This window comes from Impatiens glandulifera, chromosome 8 (genome assembly GCF_907164915.1).
Source record: "Impatiens glandulifera chromosome 8, dImpGla2.1, whole genome shotgun sequence".
NCBI classification, from domain to species: domain Eukaryota; kingdom Viridiplantae; phylum Streptophyta; class Magnoliopsida; order Ericales; family Balsaminaceae; genus Impatiens; species Impatiens glandulifera.
The window spans coordinates 8581694-8603106 of NC_061869.1; the positions used below are offsets into that span (position 1 = coordinate 8581694).

A 21413-nucleotide genomic window follows, 5' to 3' on the forward strand; every position below is an offset into this window, starting at 1 on the left:
TACAAATTCAATATTGTGATAAAATAATGGCCGACAGTGATAGGATTATCCTACTCCTTTTTGAGTCTCTGTCACCTTATCCGATTGATTAGAGTGGAAGAAGTTCATTTGATTTATCACAGTTTATTATTTAATTGTTTTGATATTTTTAAAAATCCAAATTTATTTATATAGTTATTCATTGATTAAAAAAACTAAAAAATTAATATTTTGTTCATGCAAAAGGTAGTTTAAAGGTTAAAAAGGATTTTTAAGAGATTATCAAACTAAAATATTTTAATGGAAGTAAAAGTCACAATGTATAAAGTATGATTAATTTAATAAAAAATTATTTAAACACGATAATAAAAGCATAACATGAAAAAAAAAATTAAATATATTAGAATAAATAAATTAACTCGAAAATCTTTAAGAAGAGTAACAAGATCTTTATATGAATTTATAAATGTTCTAAATCTAATCTCCGACATCGTCATGATAATGACATTGTGTATAATCTTTAATGGCTTACTTTCGCTGGTTAAAAGTTCTGTAAATAATATTAAAATATTTGATAAAAACTAATTTTTGAACAAGATTATGAACCAAAACTAATAATACATTTAAGTTTTCATCTCAAACCATTGGGTTATGTTTTTTATGCTTAAAAAAAAGCTAGTAATATGTTATTTATTTCATTAAATTTAGTTTGTTATGAGTAGTTTTTCCCTAAATTCATAATAAATTAGTTTCTTATCTATTTATTTACTGGACAATGTATTCTTCTCTAAAATCTAAAAACATGACCGATAAATGGAGTCAGATACTGACAACATCATCTTATATTTCTTTTTCATATTCGGTGAAAAGATGGCGAAAAGATTATGATTAGACCACTCATTGTCTTTGATAATCTAATTTTTTTCATGGTCACCGAATAAAATAAAGTGAATTTCACATCGCTTAGCCCTCTTGACATCTTTCTTTTTTCAGTTTGATCTTCATCTTCAACCATATTCTTTTTCTCCATCTCCAAAACTGCAATATTTTTTTCGATATCCAATAATTTTTTATTCCTCGATTCTCTTCAGTAATCAATAGACCAGACTCAATTTTGCTGCGCCATATTGCCAAGTTAGCACAATCGCCGAAAATTTAACATAAGTTAAACATATGTACTTTTTTTAATTAATTTTTAAACACGCGAGTAAAGTGTTTATTTTCTAAAATACAAGTTATTCATCAAACAAAAATTAATAATTTTAACTATTACAAATTAATTAAAGTAGTCACTATACAACTATAGATAAATAAAAGTTTTTAAATATTTGTAAGATATTAATTTCACCTTCTCTCAAATTAACTTGCATATATATATATATACATATATATTTAAAATTCTGATAGTTTTGATTTTTCAAATAATTATCAAATTAAATACTTAATTTTCAATTTTATGAAAGACATCCATAATAACAAAGTTGATCAATTGCAAGAATATCTTTGAAATTGAAATGGAATTTCAATTATATTTTGGTTATTTGTTTTATTACTCAAGTTATTTTGAACTGTAATTACAATTCAAAATGAAATTAAAATGTATATGCATGATTTTTAATCTTTAATTTCACATTTCATATTTATAACTACAGTAATAAATCTCATGTTTGATTTTAATTAATTAAAAATGTTAATTTGAGGAATTAATAACAGTTCATAATTCATACTATCTTCATAAAAAAATATCTTAATCAGAAACAAAAAGAAAAATTACAATTCCAAATTAATTATTATAATTTTATGTTTATATATCCCATTATAAGTTCCTAACTTAGCCTGAACTGGTTCAGATTCGGGTTTTTCATATAATAATTTAGAGGTAGAAAATAAATAATGATGGGGTATAATTTTAAGAAAGTGAAAATATTTTTGATAAAATTACTTAAAAATATTAATATATAATAATAAAGTAATAAATAATAATTTAAAATAGAATGTATTTTAATATTTTAAGTAATGAATTAAGTGATGTAATTAATGAGATGGGAATAAAAATATATTTGAATGAGTTATTTTACAACTAACCGAATACCTTAGTTTCAATTTTGAAATCATTGCAGCTGGTTATGATTTCGTATAATGTGACATATATATGTATTTAAGAACTTGGTCAAACATGTAAAAAAAATTATTATTTATAATAGGGATCTATAATGCAGAATATGATAAATAAATATTCTTAAGAACTATAATTATATATTTCTTATAAATTTATTGAATTATAATCAATTTTTATAAAATTATAATATCCTCCCAACATCATTTTTTAGTTATTCCAACCATTATTTAATTTATTTTATTATTATTTTTTGAAAATAAATAAATTTTTATTAACTCGAATCCGGAGTTACCTATTAAAAAATCAAATTGTAAAATAATATTAATGAAATCAAAACAATTAAATAAAAATTAAATAATATAACATATTTGTAATAATTAAAATTTTAAAGAATAAGATAGAATGTTATTTTATTTTTTCATGATGATTAAAAATCCATAAATGTAACGATGAGGGATAAAATAAAGTATATATATGTAGAACAACTCAATCAAATGGTATCGAGAAAATCTATATAAAATATTCTGAGCGACAGTATAAATTGTTCTTAACCCATGATCAACGTTTGAATTTTTTTTGTCAAGTGATAATTAACCATCAATATATATGGTCAAAAAGTGAGAAACTCATTGAAATAATTGAAAGAAACCTTAATATTCGTTTTAGTAACTCTTTATTGAAAAAATAAAAAAAATAATTTCGGATCAGGTAATTACTTCATTTCCTTTGTTATTAAGAAGAAATGCGATTCAACATAAGGTCTCAGATTACGCTAAATTATTTAGCTAAATTATTTAGTTTATTTGTAGGTACGTTTGATATTATCTAACTTATTTAAGTTTTGGTATATTTAATTCAATTTATACGTCAAATTTATTTATTTTTTATATTTATAATATTATTTAATAATGAATATTATATATTTATATTATATATTTATTCATTAATTTAATTTTAAATAGTAATAAATAATTTAAATTAAAAAATAATATATTTAAAAATAAATTATATTAATTTTTATAATTTTTTTTATTAATATATAATTTTAAATATGAATAAATAACTTAAATTAAAAAATAATATATTTTAAAAGAAATGATATGAATCTATTCATTTTTATAAATATATAATTATATATATATTTAATATAAATATGATATAAACAACATATAAATATTTAATAATATTTTAAAATTTGCAATCTCCATTTTTATTTTTATTTTCAATTTCTTTTAAAAATATTTAGATAAATCATCGTTAAAAAAAGTAATTTTTTATTATTATATATCTTTTCACACTTTCTACCAAATCAATTGTTAATTAATTTTTGACCCCCTCCGTTCTCTTTTATCATTATGTTCTGTTTTATTTAGGTCACATTCATTCAGATAATTAATTAAGATTAGTTTGATTTTCAAAATTATAATTATAAATTAAAAAAATTATAGTATATTTTATATTTAATTTATTTAATTATTTTATATATTAAGATATATATATTATAAATAATAAATAAAATGTATTTAAATATATTTATTATTATTATATTAATTTTATATAAATATAGAATAGATGAGAGAATGAGTAAAATGATTTAAAATAGATTAAATTGAAAAGAAATAATAAATAAAATAATTAAAATAAATGAATTAAATGAGACTGAATAAATAAAAAAATATTAAAAAATAATGAAAAAAAATGTTGAGATTATAAATTTAAATTATGAGAAGTAAATTTAATAAAATTTTAAACGTAAAAATATATTTAATTATAATTTATTACGTAAACTTATTACGCAAAATGATTATATCATAATATTACACCAAACCTAAAAAAAGGACGTTTCAAATGAAGGAAAAAGATTACTATTGACTTTTGAATATAAATATTTGCTTGTATACTAAATTCAAATTTAAATTTAATTATACAGGTACATTATTATTAAATAAATTAGAGTTTTCTTGAAACGATAAATAAATGACAGGAAGAAGGGCGGTGGGTATGTCTTGTCAGTTCATAAAGATCATAGAACTACTTGTCGTGAACTCAGGAGAAAATTTATATTTTTATTATTTTTATTTTTCTGGTACCACTGATAATATAGATAAATGATTTCAACTTAAAAACAAATATTTTTTTTTGTGGTACAATTAAAATTAAATATCATATTTATTTCTGCACTGATTTACAGATATAGTACAGCACTTATGTTAATGAAAGAAAATAAATATATAATTGATAAATTATATATACTGTGATTAATTCTCAAAATATATCCACATTCAATTTGGGGTTGTAAATTTGTAATGATGCATAATTAATTGGTGGCCCTTTAATTTATTAATTTTATTATGCGGTGAATAAATAAATGGAGATAAATAATATTTATGAATAATAATAATAAGATAGAAAAGGAACAAACAAGACCCACAGATCAATCACAATATTATAAGTGTTAATTATTATTATATCAAATATTCGAAATTTAAGAAGATAGGACATATATTATAAATGCATGCATGCATGCTGACTCATTATAGTGGACAAGTATACATCAATACTAGCTAACTAGCACCATAAATAAATTAATTAATAAACTCAATAATTATATGTTATGGGGAGTTCATACTAGGCCTACCAATGTAAATAAATATATAAATGAGATATTATAAAGTTTATAGTGATAAATTATATTCCATATGTACCCACTTTAAGTTTTTTAAAATGAATCATAATTGAAAACAATGATGTTAGATTTAAAAATATTATTTACAAACTTATTAAGTTGATAAACAATAATTCAACAATTACACATACAGTGAGGATACATTATTAAAAAAAAACAACGGATTAAATATGCATTCCACGTACACATTTAATCATTTAAGAAGGCGTATTTTAAGTTCTATTTACCTAAAGTTATTACAAATAATTGTCTCTCTATTATCATGAAATGCACGCAGCACATAATAGAGAAAAATATACTAAATAATTAAATTTAAGTTACTGACCAAAGTAATCATAAATTACCTTCCTAATAGCAAACATAAACTCAAAAAATCTCACACCACAATAAACAAAAAAAAACTACACATGAATAAAAATGAAATATAATCGAGATTACGACATGATCATGTTTGACCTGACCCTCTTAGTTAACACCGTTTTAACATGAACATTTCTCTTTAAAGTTATGATTTTCTATTTTTATTTTTATACTCTTCACAATATCTTCTCTAAATAACGGTTACATGTATTTTTTGGGACAGTCTTTTCAAGACTAATTTTTTCATAACTTCGATGATCCATCTCTATTATCTCGAAGAGTGTTTTCGACATCACTGCATTATCCTTTCGATACATTAGATCAGAACTCATTTTTCATGAGTTAATCAACATCCACTTGTGCTTGAGTGGGAACATTAGTTTCAATGGAAAAAAAGTATCCACCACTTCTCAGGTGCTTGAAGTGTTGGTAGACAGCTTCACAAAAAAGAATATTGTTAAAAATATTTTATGAAATTTCAATAAATTATTTAATATCCTTTTCATAATATAAATAAGATAAATTTCTACTTTTCATTTTTCAAAAATAATTAAAATTTTAATTACATAACACTAGGTAATCAAGTATATTAAAATAACTTTATTTTTTATTCCATATATACTATTAGATCTTATATATCATTGATAGTTCCCTCCCCCATTACATCTTACTTTAACATTTTTTTTAATTAAAAATGTGACATAAGAAATTAAATACCTAACCCACCAACACACTTAACCATTTAACCAAACACAGAATTTACTGTCGATGAGCTCGAACCCAGGACATCTCAATGAGGCGGAATATCGATATTCTTTAACATCTTTTTAATTATCAATCAAAATACTAAATATATATTTTAAATATTTTTCAATTATTCCTAATTTCAATATAAATAAACTTATTTGAATAACCCACATCAAATGCCTAACTTCCATCTCTCCTATTTTATAATTTGTAATGGTCACATTAAAACTATAAATACCCACCAGCACTTAGTACTCATCATCATGAATTGCCAGGTAGATAGCCTTGTAGAAATATATTTTCAATTAGAAAAATAGGTGGGGCAATGAATTAACTGTTGTGGCAGTCACAATTATAATTACAACTAATTATATATTAATCATAATTATTACATATTTTTTAAACACACTCTTAATCCTTCTAACTTTAACCTCAACCACATCATGATATTCCCATCAATGTCCTGCTCCCACCAAATTAATTAAACTAGTTAAACATCACCTATCACTAGCTTAAACCACTCCCCAATCACAATGGTTTCTTAACTTGATTAAATTCCTCATACTATTAATTAATTAATTAATTGATTCTTATCCAAACTTTATATCAATGTATATGTGTCAAAGATATAATGAACTTTAACCCATTCCACATCAATCCCTAATTAGGTCATCCACAAGTCCAAAGAATACTCATGAAAGGGAATATAAGTTTTAGATAAACATTAAAAACTGCAAAGCATGATGATGTTGAAGGTGCTAGCTTTTTTCAAGGGGCTATTGGAGTTAGACATGGACTGTGGCATAATAAATGAAGCCCATTATTTTTAATTAAAATCATCCAACATTCAACAATTGTAAGGGACATCCATGTTAGTTCAATATTGATGTTTGCATGTGGTGTTTGTCTGAATTAAGGCTTTGTTTGATTCAGTTAAGTTGCATTGAGATTTTTTGTGTTTACATAATATTTTATTAGAGTAATTTTAACTAATAAACTAACTCAAAAATTATAATTAAACACATACATTAGTATTTAAATGTAATTTTCTTTCTATACCAATCTTATAAGGCTTTAAACTTGTAATCTAAGTGTTTAAATTTATAATATGAACTTTTTTTTTCTCTTTGATCACATTTCAAAGTATTTTTATTCATATTTTCTACTTTTTATTAATTTTCTTTTCTTATATATATTATTTTCTTATATATAATTATTAAATTAATTTACATAAAACTATTTATCTAAAAACATAAATTTAAATATAATATATATATATATATCTTCACCTTATTTATATTTTTTATTTAAAATAATATAATATTATCTTATTTTTCTAAACAATTAATAATAAATTTTAGATACAAATATTAGAAAAAAAACAGAAATATACGAGTGAGTGTCGCAACCTAAAATTTTCACAAACAATAAGAAAATTAATAATATTATATATTTTTTAGTTTTATAATTGTTAAAAAGATTAATAAATTAAATTTTAATTTTTTTATAAGGAATATATATATATATATATATATATATATATATATATATATATATATATATATATATATATATATATATATATATATATATATATATATATATATATATATATATATATATATATGAATAAAAGTAAAAACAAATATAAAATTTGTAGAAATTAATATATTCATATAATTTATTTAATATATATATATATATATATTTTAATTTAAGTAATTTAATAAAAAAATCAAATTATTTTAAATAAAAACATTAAGTTTATAAATATATATAATTAAATAGTGAATTATATATATATATATATATATATTTTTAAAGATTAATGTATATTAAAAAAAATGTTTGAATTCACGTAAAAAGAAATAATAATAATAAAATAAAAAATAAAAGTAAAATTTTACTCAACAGATTATCAAGTTCGTAAATTCTCGAGAAGAGTGATTAACTCTCCGACGGACTATACTAGCTCTCCGGAACGAATATTGAAAGTGTCATAATAATAACATTATGAATGATATATATGCATCTGACGAGTACGATCATTGAAAGTTTGGCGATTTTTCTTCAAACAGATAGTCCAACAAAAACTAATTGATATGATAACCTAAATATGCATACTTGACATATCAACAACATTAATCCAAACTTTCTAGAAATTACTCAAAGACTCGGGCATCACACAATAAATCTCAATTATACTCCAAAAAACTCTAGATACTAGTCACCCCTCGATAATTCAAAACTAAGTGAATTTCCGATTCAACATTCTTGTGAGACATACGACTAACCATAATACAACATTTTTTTATGAAAATATCAACCGTAAAAATTCTACCGTGAATAACACTCAATCCAAAGAATGAGATCTTGGATGGAATCTCTGACTCCTAAAGTATCTCCCAACAAAAATTATATGGAATCATTTTAACAAAGAATTTGTAAAATGCCCACACATAGAAACTATCAATGTCATGACAACGTATAACGAATTGTTCAAACGAGGACACTTGTTTGCGTCCTATCAAAATTAAAACTTTATTATGGGACGAACTATACCTAGTGTTTAATCTCATTCTATATATAATTTGGCTAACGAAATCACATGTCCTTAACTATGACATTTATACATATAACATTAATAGAAACAAGCTCAAGATACGTTGTAGCTAGACTTTTAACACTACATCAAATGTCGTCCCAAAAACTAATTAAAAAAATCATTCTCGCAATGAATCTAGACTGATCACGAAAACTTCTCCACATAGAATAAATTCTCCTATTAATTCTACACCCCGTTAGATAATTAGACATTTTGGTGAACCAACCAGACCAATGATGACCATACTTATATTTGATCATCGATGCCCAAAATCTATTCGGTTCCGTTGCAAATCTACATCATCATTTTGATAGAAGAGTCTTATTAAAGGAAATATGATCTCAAATATCTAGAGCTCCTTAATCTTTAAAACATTTAACCTTATTTCAGCTAACTAAAAGACAAAACGACGAGTTAGAAGATCCTCATAGAAATTTACACATTATTCTTTTCATTTTTACCGCCACACTCTTAGAGAGAATGGATAAAGATATCATATATGTGAGCATAGATGATAACACACTCTTAATAAGGATTAAACGACCCATTTTGAGGTTATTTTACTTTTCTACCTAGACAATTTACATTATATTTTAGTGATAATCGGATTCCAAAAGACATTGGATCGTAATTTAGCACCCAATGACATACCAAGATATGTTGAAAGAAGACTGCCGATTCTGAACCCAACACATTTGCCAATCTCATCCTTCTTCTATTCCAAACATAATTTGAGAAAAAGTTGTTCAACTTATTAATATTAACTCGAAGATAAAAAAAAATGCACTGAATAACCATAAAATATCTTGAAGGTGTTTAAAATTTATGTAGGTAGTTAGTCTACACCATGTAGAACGTGTCATCAACGAAAAACAAATTTAATATAGCAAAATGATATATATACTTTGACTCATAACTCACTCCACGAATTAGTCTCAAGTTTTCTACGAAAACCATAATTTTTTAGAAGGTTTCCATAACAATGACGAACAAAAAAAGAGAGAGTGGATCACCATGATCCCTTAGGAGCTCTCGAAAAATTTCTAAGAACTCCCATTAATAATAAAATAAAACTTAACCGTCGTGAGACAAAATAAAATCAATTTTCCACTCATTCCCATTTTGTCCATTATATCAAACAAAAACTCTCAATTGACGTGATAATAAGCTTTTTCGATGTCTAACATGACAAAAACACATTTGTCACCTGTTGAATTAGTTGAGTCAATATGCTCATAATTGACTATTAATACGACATCATAGATTTGATGAACTTTGATGAACGTTATCTGATTACTAGATATGACCGTCTTTAACACCATTCATAACCCATCGATCAAACATTTTGCGACAATCTTATAGAAAAACGAAACGAGACTAATATGCCTAAAGTTATTCACATCAATAGTCCCTTTAGCTTTACGAATGAGACATATCAAAGTAGAGCTAAAATTCTTGTCAAATTATTAAAAATGATCAATTGTTTCCATAATCCCAGTCTTAAGAAAATGTCACGGATACTTAAAAAAAGCCAAAGAAAACCCGTCGCATCCCAACGCTTTATCACTCTCGCACCCTTAATGACCTCTTTAACATCCTCCAACGAAAACGAGTCTCCAACATATCTTTTTGTGGTGTACTAATTGAATCAAAATTAATATTATTCAATTTAGGTCTGACCTTAAATGACTTCTCAAATAAACCTTTATAGAATTTGATAATACTCGTAGAGATTCACTATCATGAATTTCCTTCTCGACCGAGATAAAATTTATCACATTATTTCTTGCTTGTTCGTTAAAGATCCAATAAAAAAATTTGGTGTTTTTATCTTCGACTCTTAATAATATAGCTCTACTTCGCTGGCGTGTCCCAATTTTTTCCTCTTTACACATATCGAGCAAATTACTAACAATGTAAATCTGAGAACTAGCCTCCTTAATGAAGAGTTCACGAATCTCCTTAGCCTAGTGCATTAATTTTATTACACAAGTTATTGATTTTAGCACAAAATAAAGCACAATCTTTAACGAACCAACTTTTAAGAAGCTTACTAAAATCCTTAAGTTCAAAAAGAGGTTACTCGACGGAGAACCAACCGATGTCTGACTCGCCCACCATGATTGCACACGTGATATAAAGTCTTCCTTAATCAATAATTTATTTTCGAATCTAAATGGTCGACATGTTCTCTCCATCATTTAGCGTTCCATCAAGATCGGTCGATGATTTAAACAACTCCATGGAAGGACCTTTTGAAATATTTTAGAAACCCTCGAAAATTTGATTCACTAATTAGAAATTTGTCGATACAAGAATGAACGTGACCCCATTACCATTACCTCTCTTAAAGGTGAATTGACCACCTTCCAAATAGGGATGGCAATGGGGCGGTTTAGGGCGGGGAATGTTTTTATTTCGGGGATTTTTTTAATACCATCCCCGTCCCGTTCGGTTTTTTTCAGTTTCAGGGATTCCCACGGGGCACCATTTTAATAAAATATTTTAAAAAAAAAATTATAAAATAATATTATATAAACAGATTTTAATATAATATATTAAAATTGTATATTATTATAAAGAAATAAACTTACCATTCTTATAAAATATAGTGAATAAATAAATATATTGATGATTTAATATATTTAGGCTGTGTTTGTTACCTAATACAACTATATTAGGTATAAATTATAAATGGTATAAATTGTATAGAGATATCAAATAGTATAATTTGTATATACTATTATTGTTTGGTTGAAAGTATAAGACATTATATAAATAATATAAATTTATAATTTTATTGTTCGGTAAATAGTATAAAATTTAAGTATAAGAATAAATTAATAATAATTTATTTTTATCTGTGTTAATTATATTTTTAATATTATTTTTAATTAACTTTATTGATATTTTAATGTTATTTAAAATTTATTTTAATTAATTTAAATATTATATCAAATAAATAAATAATAATATAATTACGCTATCATTTAAATTAATAATAATATATAAAAATAAATAATTAGTATTATTTCATAATTTTATTTAAAATATGAAAAATAATATATTTTTTAAAATTATTAAACTAACGAGTTAAAGAGATAATAATTATAATTAATATTATTATTATTATTTTTTTATATTACTAATTATAAAATAAACATTAACTTTCTTTGTAAAAATAAATAAAATTTTAAATTATTTAAATTTGTAATTAATAAAAAATTTAAAACTAAGTTTATTTAATAAAAATATATATTATATACTAAAATTAAAAATAATAAAAACTTAATAATTAAACTTTAATGAAAATTAAATACACAAACAAATATTAATATTAAAAAAAATAAGACAAATAAATAGTAAAAATAAATTAAGAATTTAATACCTCCTTGTAACAGGTCTAAGGTGTTACAAATTTATACCCTTTTCAAGATATAAATTATATCATGATTTTACTGTAGATACAACATAATTCCAACCAAACACCTTTACAATTTTACTATTAGAATAATTATTCTATCCTAACAGTGTAGTACCTCCTACCAAACACAGTCTTAATTATGTTTTATAGTGTTTGGGGCATAACTAGCGTGAGATCGAGGCAGGTCGGGGCGGGGACACAAATACCATCCCCGTCCCATCCCCGTTCGGTTTCGGGAAAAACTGTCCCAAACGAGGCAATTCGGTTCGATTTTCATGGGGCGGTTTCAAATTGTCATCCTTACTTCCAAAGGCAAGTCGATAAATTTAAGGTCTTCGATTATCTCTAAGAACTCGCGCATTATGCTACTAAGCTTATTAGCCCATTTTCTTTCGGACGGGGATCTAACTTCATTAATGTTGCCCCCCAAAATAATTTGTAAGTCCTAGAGACTAGCCACATTCTTTATCTCATTAAAGAACTCTATTTTAAATTGTGAAAGAACTTGTCCATTGACAACAAAAATTACTATCGGAAATTATCCTCTTAATTTCTTAATAATAACATCTATTTTCCTATACATGTCTTCATTCAATGTCACAAGAATCCACCTGACGCCCCTATAGTCTCAAACAGAAAGTGGCGAACGACTGAAGATCGTACCTAACCCCATAACCGCCAATTACATAGATTTCTAACAATCCACTAATATCTTCTAGATTTTAGTCTCACTAAAACAGTACTAGCATGTATCCCGTGCATTTGCATGAGTAATAATATAAAAAACCGTAAAAAAAATATTACGGTAAAATTTTTATAGGCGGGTCAACCCACAATCCGACTAAAGAATCCATTTACTCTCACATATATCCAAATTAACTACAACTCTCGATTCGGCAATTCAGACACTTTAAAAATTAAGTATCATTATATATATATATATATATATATATATATATATATATATATATATATATATATATATATATAGATTAGTTAGTTAGTTAAAAAGTTGAACTTAGGGCATTTGTAGCAGAATCCTTAAAATGTGTTCTATCTCTATTATAAAGATAAATAACATAAAAGTTGTAAAAAAAATGCTTTATCAAATTCCCTATCCTTATAATTTTTTAGGGATGATGAACAGTGAATCCTTATATTTAGGGATTACTGTAGCATCCCTAAATAATAAAATAATATATTTTCTCTTTCATGGCTAACAATAAATATTTAAATATATATGAATAAGTAATTAAGTGGTTGAGGTGGCTGGAAAATTGATTGTTTTAATGAATATTTAAATGATATATGGATAAAGATAAGGAAGCTGATGTAGAATAATTTATATTTTGATTCTCTAAAATATGGATATTATTATTTTTAGGGATACAAAATAGGGAAGCTGGTACAAATGCCCTTATATTGTTAAAATGTCACGCGTTTATCAAATTTTGGGTTGAATTTAAAATATAAAGTGTTATTAGCCTAGTTGGTTAAAAGGTTGTATTTGTTATGTTAGGTTGCAAGTTCGAACCATACTTATAGCATTTTTAATTTTATTTTTAACCGTTTTAAGTTTATGGGCGGGTCAACCCACAATCCGACCCAAGTATCCATTTACTCTAACATATATCCAAATTAACCACAGTTCTCGATCCGGCAATCTCTTTACACCATCATTTAACCCATAAACATTTCAACTTAATGATACATCTCTTTACACCATCATTTAACCCATAAACATTTCAAGTAATAATATTTTCAATCATTAATAAAATCTAGTCGAAATAATCCTTTCTAGATTTCGAGACATTCTAGATTTCGAGACAGGATTTTCTATTTGCATATAATCCTACTATCTATCATTTAACTTCTTTCTTTGACAATGTTGATAGTTTTGTCTAATGAATTATATATTATTGATAATTTATAAAAATTAAAATGACTAATATTAAAAATATATACAACATCATATATTTATGTATATATAATATTATTTATTAAATATGATCACAATTTTATAAAATAATAAATAAATATATAAGTTGAAGTTACAAACTTAATAAAATATATATACTTAGTGTTAAGTGTTAACAATGAAAATAGAAAGAATACTTTCAATTTTCAAACATCATTTAAATTCATGCTTTCTTTATGTCATGTTGATTTTACTCTATATGATTTGAGTAAGCATCACATTCAATTTTACACATTCCTTGTCATATTGTATGGATTTTTTTTTAAATAAAATAAAAAATATATATTTAACTACATTTATATCCTTATATTTCTAGTTGTCTCATATATATGTTTTAATTCTAATTTGATAAGATCTACTCATGGATAATTTATTGTGAGGACATTTTGTTCAAACATACTTTCTCAAAATTTTAGGAGTCATTTGAATCTAAGATAAAAAAGGATCACATAATAATCTAATTTGTAACTCTTTTTAAATTCTTAATCCATATACAATTTATTAAAGACACAAGTGTATGTATATCAAAATATTAAGAAAATCAGCCAATAAATAATAATTTGATCCATCTATAAAAGTTTATGAAGCATAACAAACATATGACAAGTTTAAGGAAGAAAAACAAAATTTTGTATAACTTGGTGGGGGGTTTAATGAACTTATTTCCCAAAATAGAAAGAAAAAAATCCAATCTTTCGTTACCCCGCCGATTCAGAGGAAGGTCTTCCATTGTTTTGACGAGAGCCGCAGCCATCACAGCCTCCATAGCTTGGTAAGCTCAAATTAGAGGTAGATAGATTCAAGAATGGATTTCGAGAAAAGAAAGGCAGTAGCTTTAGCAGATATGAACTCGCCGGCGCCTGATAAATCACCAAAAGGCAACATTGATGCACCAATCATACCCTTACTTGCCGCCATCAATTCCCATTCTTCTTACTTCACTACAAGTTCTTGCTCCGGTCGAATCTCCATTCTCTCCCAACCTAACGCTGCCGTTGCCTCTTCCAAGAAGAAAGCCAAAGGCGGGTCTTGGGTCTTGATCTCCCATGACCCTGTCAAACCCGATTCAGTAGTCGACCTTCTTTTCAACACCAGTTTATCGCCGGAAGATCCAGTTTATGATTCCAGTCTCGTACTACGTTTCGAACCGTTGATTATAGCCATTGAGTGTATAGATGTCTCGTCCGCTCAGTCGTTGGTTTCTTTAGCTATCTCTTGTGGGTTCCGGGAATCGGGTATTACTAATGTGAGCAAACGAGTTATCGTTGCGATTCGATGTTCCATACGGATGGAAGTGCCACTAGGAGATGCTGGGAAACTTATGGTGTCACCGGAGTATGTGAAGTTTCTCATTGGAATTGCCAATGAGAAAATGGACTCAAATCAGCGGAGGACAGACAATTTTCATAGAGCATTGTTGGACAAGGGTTTTGGCGGTTCAGAGGCTCCGGAATCTGATTGTCAGATCAATGTGTCTGATCATGGCGAGGTTTCTCAAACAGGTATTTGGTTAATTTGATTGTAACCCATTTATTGTGTCAGAAAGTTTGAATGTTTGAATCTTTGAGCAGGCGTATTGGGTTCTCTGGATTCAGGTCTATGTATGGACCAAATTGAGATTTCTGGTGAATCTGTTGAGAAGCTATTCATTTGGGGCCACACTGCTTGCACATTGAGTAATGTAGACAATAAGCTAGTTTACATTTTCGGTGGCTTTGGAGGGATTGGTCGACATTCTAGGAGAAACGATTGTTTGGTGCTTGACCCATTAAATGGAAAACTGGATTCTATCAATTGTGAACAGGCTCCATGTCCACTGTTAGGGCATTCCTCTTGCATGATTGATGATCTTATGTTTGTTATTGGAGGCAGAGCTGACCCGGTTAATATCTTGAATGATGTTTGGGTTTTAGATTCAAAAACAAATAAATGGAACCTTTTACAAGTTTCGGCCAATACTTTCTCCCCCAGGTGATGTTCTTAACCTTGTTTGATATGTAGTTTAGAAATTTTATGTGCTGATTTAACTAGAATATGTTTTTTTTCTAGGCATCGCCATGCATCTGTTTCTGTCGATTCAAAGATATATGTATTTGGGGGACTCGTTAACGATACAGTCTCATCAGAACTTTATTTTCTCGACACCATTAGTCTCGAGTGGTATGAGATTCCAAACGAAGGCGGAGAATGGCCATGCCCTCGTCATTCCCATTCCTTAGTCGCGAATGGATCCCAACTATTTATGTTTGGCGGTTATGACGGTGAAAAGGCACTCGGTGAACTTTACTCATTCGACACTCAAACCCGCAAATGGAAGAACGAAAATGAAATAATTGGGCGATACCCATATCCAAGATTTTCACATTTGATGTTTGTTTACAAAAATTACATAGGTATCTTAGGTGGGTGCCCTATCAGACAACGTTATCAAGAACTATCCTTGCTCGATTTAAAGAATCGTGAATGGAGACATGTTAGGCTTAATTCTATTGGCCAAGAACTATTTGTTCGTTCGACAGTTAATGTTGTGGGCGATGATTTAATCATGATTGGTGGTGGTGCAGCCTGTTATGCATTTGGAACTAAGTTCAGTCAACCGATGAAATTGAGTTTGCTTCCACTTATATCCTCAAATAAGATCCAGGTTGAAGAAAAGCAAATGCAAGCTGATGATGACATTGTCTTGCAGATGGTTTCTTCCCTACAGCTTGAAAGGCAACATGCCAAGCTGGGAAAGGATATATTAAAAGAATTCGGATGGTTGGATTCCGCGAGAAAGGTTTACTCAAACGAAAAGGGCATTAATATTTGTTTCCCTGTGACTGAAACTTTTTGTTCCTTATACTTGAAAAAGGAAAATCAATCTGAAGATATATTACAAGAGGATAATACCATCCAAAATTTGTCTTGTTCTAAAGCATTAGACCTTCTAAAGGCATGTGGAGGGAAGAAGATCATCGATCAATTCGCTGAACGAAGAAAAATTCCTACCCCTCCTTCGGAAATTATGAGAGAAGCAATAAGGGTTGTGCTAGAACGTGAAGGCTTGCCCCTTGAACTCCTGGAGGAGCTACCAACTAGGTTCTTATTATTACTCTTTGCCTTTTCTTTTGATTTATTTTTAGTAATGTTTTTTCTTTCTAGATCAGATGGGAACGGCTGGGGGACATTGTTGTACTTCCGGTGACTTGTTTCAAGAATACAGTATGGGATTCACTAGGGAAGGAGATTTGGCCTATTGTTGCAGATTCACTAGGAACCAACCGTCTTGCTAAACAGGTGAGCTGAAATGTTTCTTAATTTCCTATAATTGTTGGTTTGATTATTTGTGTAACTAATTTTATAGGGTTCAATCGCTCCAACCGGGACTAGGGATAGTAAATTGGAGATAGTTTTTGGCGATGGTGGTGGCTGGGTTGATCACCGTGAAAATGGAATAACTTATTCATTCGATGCAACCAAATGTATGTTCTCGTGGGGTAATCTATCGGAGAAGCTTCGCGTGGGTCGTTTTGATTGTAGAGAAGAAACTGTCGTAGATTTGTTTGCTGGAATCGGTTACTTTGTTTTGCCATTTCTCGTCAGGTATAATACCCGTCAAGGCACCACAAAAACTTTCTTTAGATTAATATTATTGCATTACTCCCACTTAAAGTACCTTGATAGTATTAGGGTTCATTGGTAACAATATGTTGTGTTAGCCACTTAACCTGCTCTAGAAAAAAATTTGTGGGCTTTGTTTACGATAGAAAATGGGACTAGATGAAATATAATAGGCCCCATTTCTTATTTTGTGACCATAGTTTATTATCTTGAAGAGTCTAGCATGACAACACACTTGAATCAGGACGTTCTTGGTAAGAATTGAATATGAGACCTTAACCTCTTAGATAATCATTTTTTTTACTTGAGTTACCCTGTTGTGTTTTAATAAATCCCCATTTGAAAATACTTATTGTTCATGTTTATCTGGATACGTTTCAACGTACATATACATTTGAAAATTAAATTTAGTGGGAGACACAAATTCTAAAATCTATTTATGTTTTTGTATTTGAAAACGGATCCAGATAAGAAGAAAAAAACAATAAGGACTTGTTTTATGAAGAGTTATATGAGGCCTTGTTCAATATGGATTATTTGAATTCAATCTCAAATAACCTATTGTCCCATCATCAATCCTTTTATTCAAAATCATCAACTAAATTACTCTCAATTTGTTTTTTTAAATATAATTTTTTTTTCATTATATCTTTATATCCTTAAATGTCATTTTACCCAAATGATCTCTAGTTATCCAAATATCCCATGATGGAACAAGTCCCTTGTCTCAAAAGATTTTTTTTTATAACATTGCTAAATCTTATTATCCTCTACTGTATTTGGTTGAGAAGGGCAAATGCAAAATTTGTTTATGCTTGTGAGTGGAATCCTCATGCAATTGAGGCCTTGAAAAGGAACCTTCGAATCAATTCAGTGGACGATCGTTGCATTGTACTTGAAGGAGATAACACAATTATGGCACCTAAAGTAAGTATACGATATTACTCAACTAGTGTTTATGTTTTAATAATGAATGGTTTGTTTATGTGCCTTAACCCATCGATCTACTCACAGGGAATAGCTGATCGAGTCTCTCTAGGTTTGTTGCCCACAAGCGAGGGCAGTTGGATTACGGCTGTTAGGGCTTTAAGGTTTATAATTGAACTGAAAACTTTGCTTTCTTTGCATTGTAAAAATAAATAAATAATAGTAATTTAAAACGCAGGAGCCAAGGTGGAATATTGCATGTGCATGGAACTGTGAAAGATGTCGAGGAAGTATCATGGACTGAACACGTTAAGAAGTCCATCTCCGAGATTGCTGCATCTGAAGGTAAGATTTTGTTTCAAATGCAATGTCAGATGTGATTACATTTGTAAACTAAACCTAGACTAATAGGTTTCAAATACAAAAAACAGACTCATTTGTGTTAAAGATTGTTGTTTGACTGTCAGGTTACGATTGGGATGTCTCGGTGCAGCATGTGGAGAGAGTAAAGTGGTATGCCCCTCACATTCGGCACCTTGTCGTAGACATAAGATGCAGTCAGATTCATAGGTGTGATTGAGTTTCATAAAGTTTAGTCGCCTTTTTCATGATTTTGTTAAAGGCTGAAACATAAAGAGGAATCTTTCTCATCCGCGATACGTCACTAAATGAATAATTTAACAGAATTATTTAAACTTTTCGGTTAACTTTTAGAAAGTTGTACCAATTCTTGCTCCAATGGTCTATGTTCAAAAGCTTCATGTTTCACTTTTGGTAAAGATTTTGCCTTTTATCTCAAACTGGGCTTACTCCACAGAGAAACAACAACAGATCAATATCTCTATCTTATCTTTCTGATGTGCAAGGAGTTAATAAGTGCCATTGGCATAACCTATCATAACTATATTTTTACAAATTCAAACCTAAATGAAACCTAAATTGATCTATTTGTGACTTTTTAAATGAAACCTAAAATTGCTATTTTATATAAAATAGGGTTGCAAGCTGTTCAGTTCGGTATTGAAATGTACACGAGAAAACTTTAAACTGTCGATAGGGTGATATTCGGTTCGCTAAATAAATGAGTTAAAATTAAATTTTTCTGAAGAAATTTTTAAATTTTACAATGCACCTGAAAATGTAGATTAGAGAATGTGTATATATATTTTTAAATAATATATATATATATTTATAACTCAAACTTATTTTTGTATAATTTATTTTTTATATTATTTGAAATTAATTATACATAAAATTTGTTTGAAAAAACTTATATCAATCATGTATATTATTTGAATATTCACACTACTTTACTTATTTAAAATATCAATAGTACAAAATAATTTATTAATTAAAGTACTAATTTATTTTTATTTTAATTTGTAATTTTCTATTATATAACTATTTTTACTTAATAAGTGAACATCTCATAATCTCAATATGATCAAAGTAAGAAAATTATTTTATTATTATTTACAGATCTATTTAAAATAATATATTTAAGATCTAATTAATCAATTGTATAATTAAAATCCGATTATAACCGGTGGCACACAAATTTTTGTTGGTGGTGAAAGTAACACGTACATTTAATATTGTCCTTCTCATTCATATATATATATATATATATATATAAAAGATGTTATCATGACTTTGACACCCACTTAAATCATATTGATTACTTAAGTGTAGATTTTTTTTTTTCATTCAAACAATTATATATAATTAAGGTTGAAGAAATGAATTTCATGTCATAATTTTTTTTATCATAAACTTAATATATCATTTCAATTATAACTTTTTTATCTATTAAAATACAAAATTTATTTTTAATTATTAAATAAAAATGTAGAGAGAGAAAAAATATAATTTGGTAAAAAAATTGATTTCTATTATCTAATTTTAATCAAATACGAATTTTTAAGAAAAATCTAAAACACCGCTTCAAACAGGGTCAAGTGTTATTTTGTACAACTAGTATGTATCTCGTGCATTTGCACGAGCAATAATATAAAAACTGTAAAAAAATATTACGGTAAAATTTTTATGGACGGGTCAACGCACAATCCGACCCAAGTATCCATTTACTCTCATATATATCTAAATTAACCACAGGACCCGGCAATCCGGACATTTTAAAAATTAAGCTTCATTATATATATATATATATATATATATATATATATATATATATATATATATATATATATATATATATATATATATATATATAGATTGGTTATTTAAAAAGTTGAACTTATATTATTAAAATGTCACGCGTTTATCAAAATTTGGGTTGAATTTAAAATATAAAGTGTTATTAGCCTAGTTGGTTAAAAAATTATACTTATTTTGTTATGTTGCAAGTTCGAACCATACCTATAGCATTTTTTATTTTATTTTTAACCGTATTAAGTTTATAGGCGGGTCAACCCACAATTCGACCCAAGTATCCATTACTCTCAAATATATCCAAATTAACCACAGCTCTCGACCCGGCAATTCGGACACTTTAAAAATTAAGTGTCATTATATATATATAGATTTGAAGAATAGTGATAAACAAAATATAATTTTTATTTGATTATAAGTTAAAATATTACTGAAAATAACTTTTTTTTTTTATAATTTTTTAAAATTAGACTTAGATAAATAAAAAATCCATATATATATTTTTTTTTTTTAGGGAAGCCCAAAATTTGGGACACTCTGTCAGTGTCTACAAATTAAACTCATCTAAAAAGACATGCTGTTATTATAAGGACTTTTTCACATACAACCTAAAATAGCTCTCAAATGTTTGCTAAATGTAAATATATCTAGGTTAGTTTGATTCAACTAACTTATTGTTCTAACTTATTCGCTAATCATCAAATCCAAAATTGAGTTGGGTGGACTTAAAATATAATAGGAAAATTATAAATAAAATAAGTGGATAAAAGTATATTTTGTTTCATTTCTATGAATTAGAGAAAAAATAGGGAA

The 21413-nt window shown here is 27.0% G+C and overlaps 1 protein-coding gene across 1 annotated transcript; it reads left to right on the forward strand.

Annotated features, from left to right (window-relative positions):
- The first annotated feature begins 14609 nt into the window (after window positions 1-14609).
- LOC124911325 (tRNA wybutosine-synthesizing protein 2/3/4) lies at window positions 14610-19201 on the forward strand. Its single transcript, XM_047451794.1, has 9 exons — window positions 14610-15400; window positions 15470-15869; window positions 15948-16979; window positions 17048-17177; window positions 17245-17483; window positions 18293-18428; window positions 18516-18592; window positions 18667-18773; window positions 18896-19201. Exons 1-9 carry the CDS (start codon window positions 14704-14706, stop codon window positions 19006-19008), a joined length of 2931 nt encoding a protein of 976 aa, XP_047307750.1. The 5' UTR covers window positions 14610-14703; the 3' UTR covers window positions 19009-19201.
- The last annotated feature ends 2212 nt before the right edge of the window (window positions 19202-21413 follow it).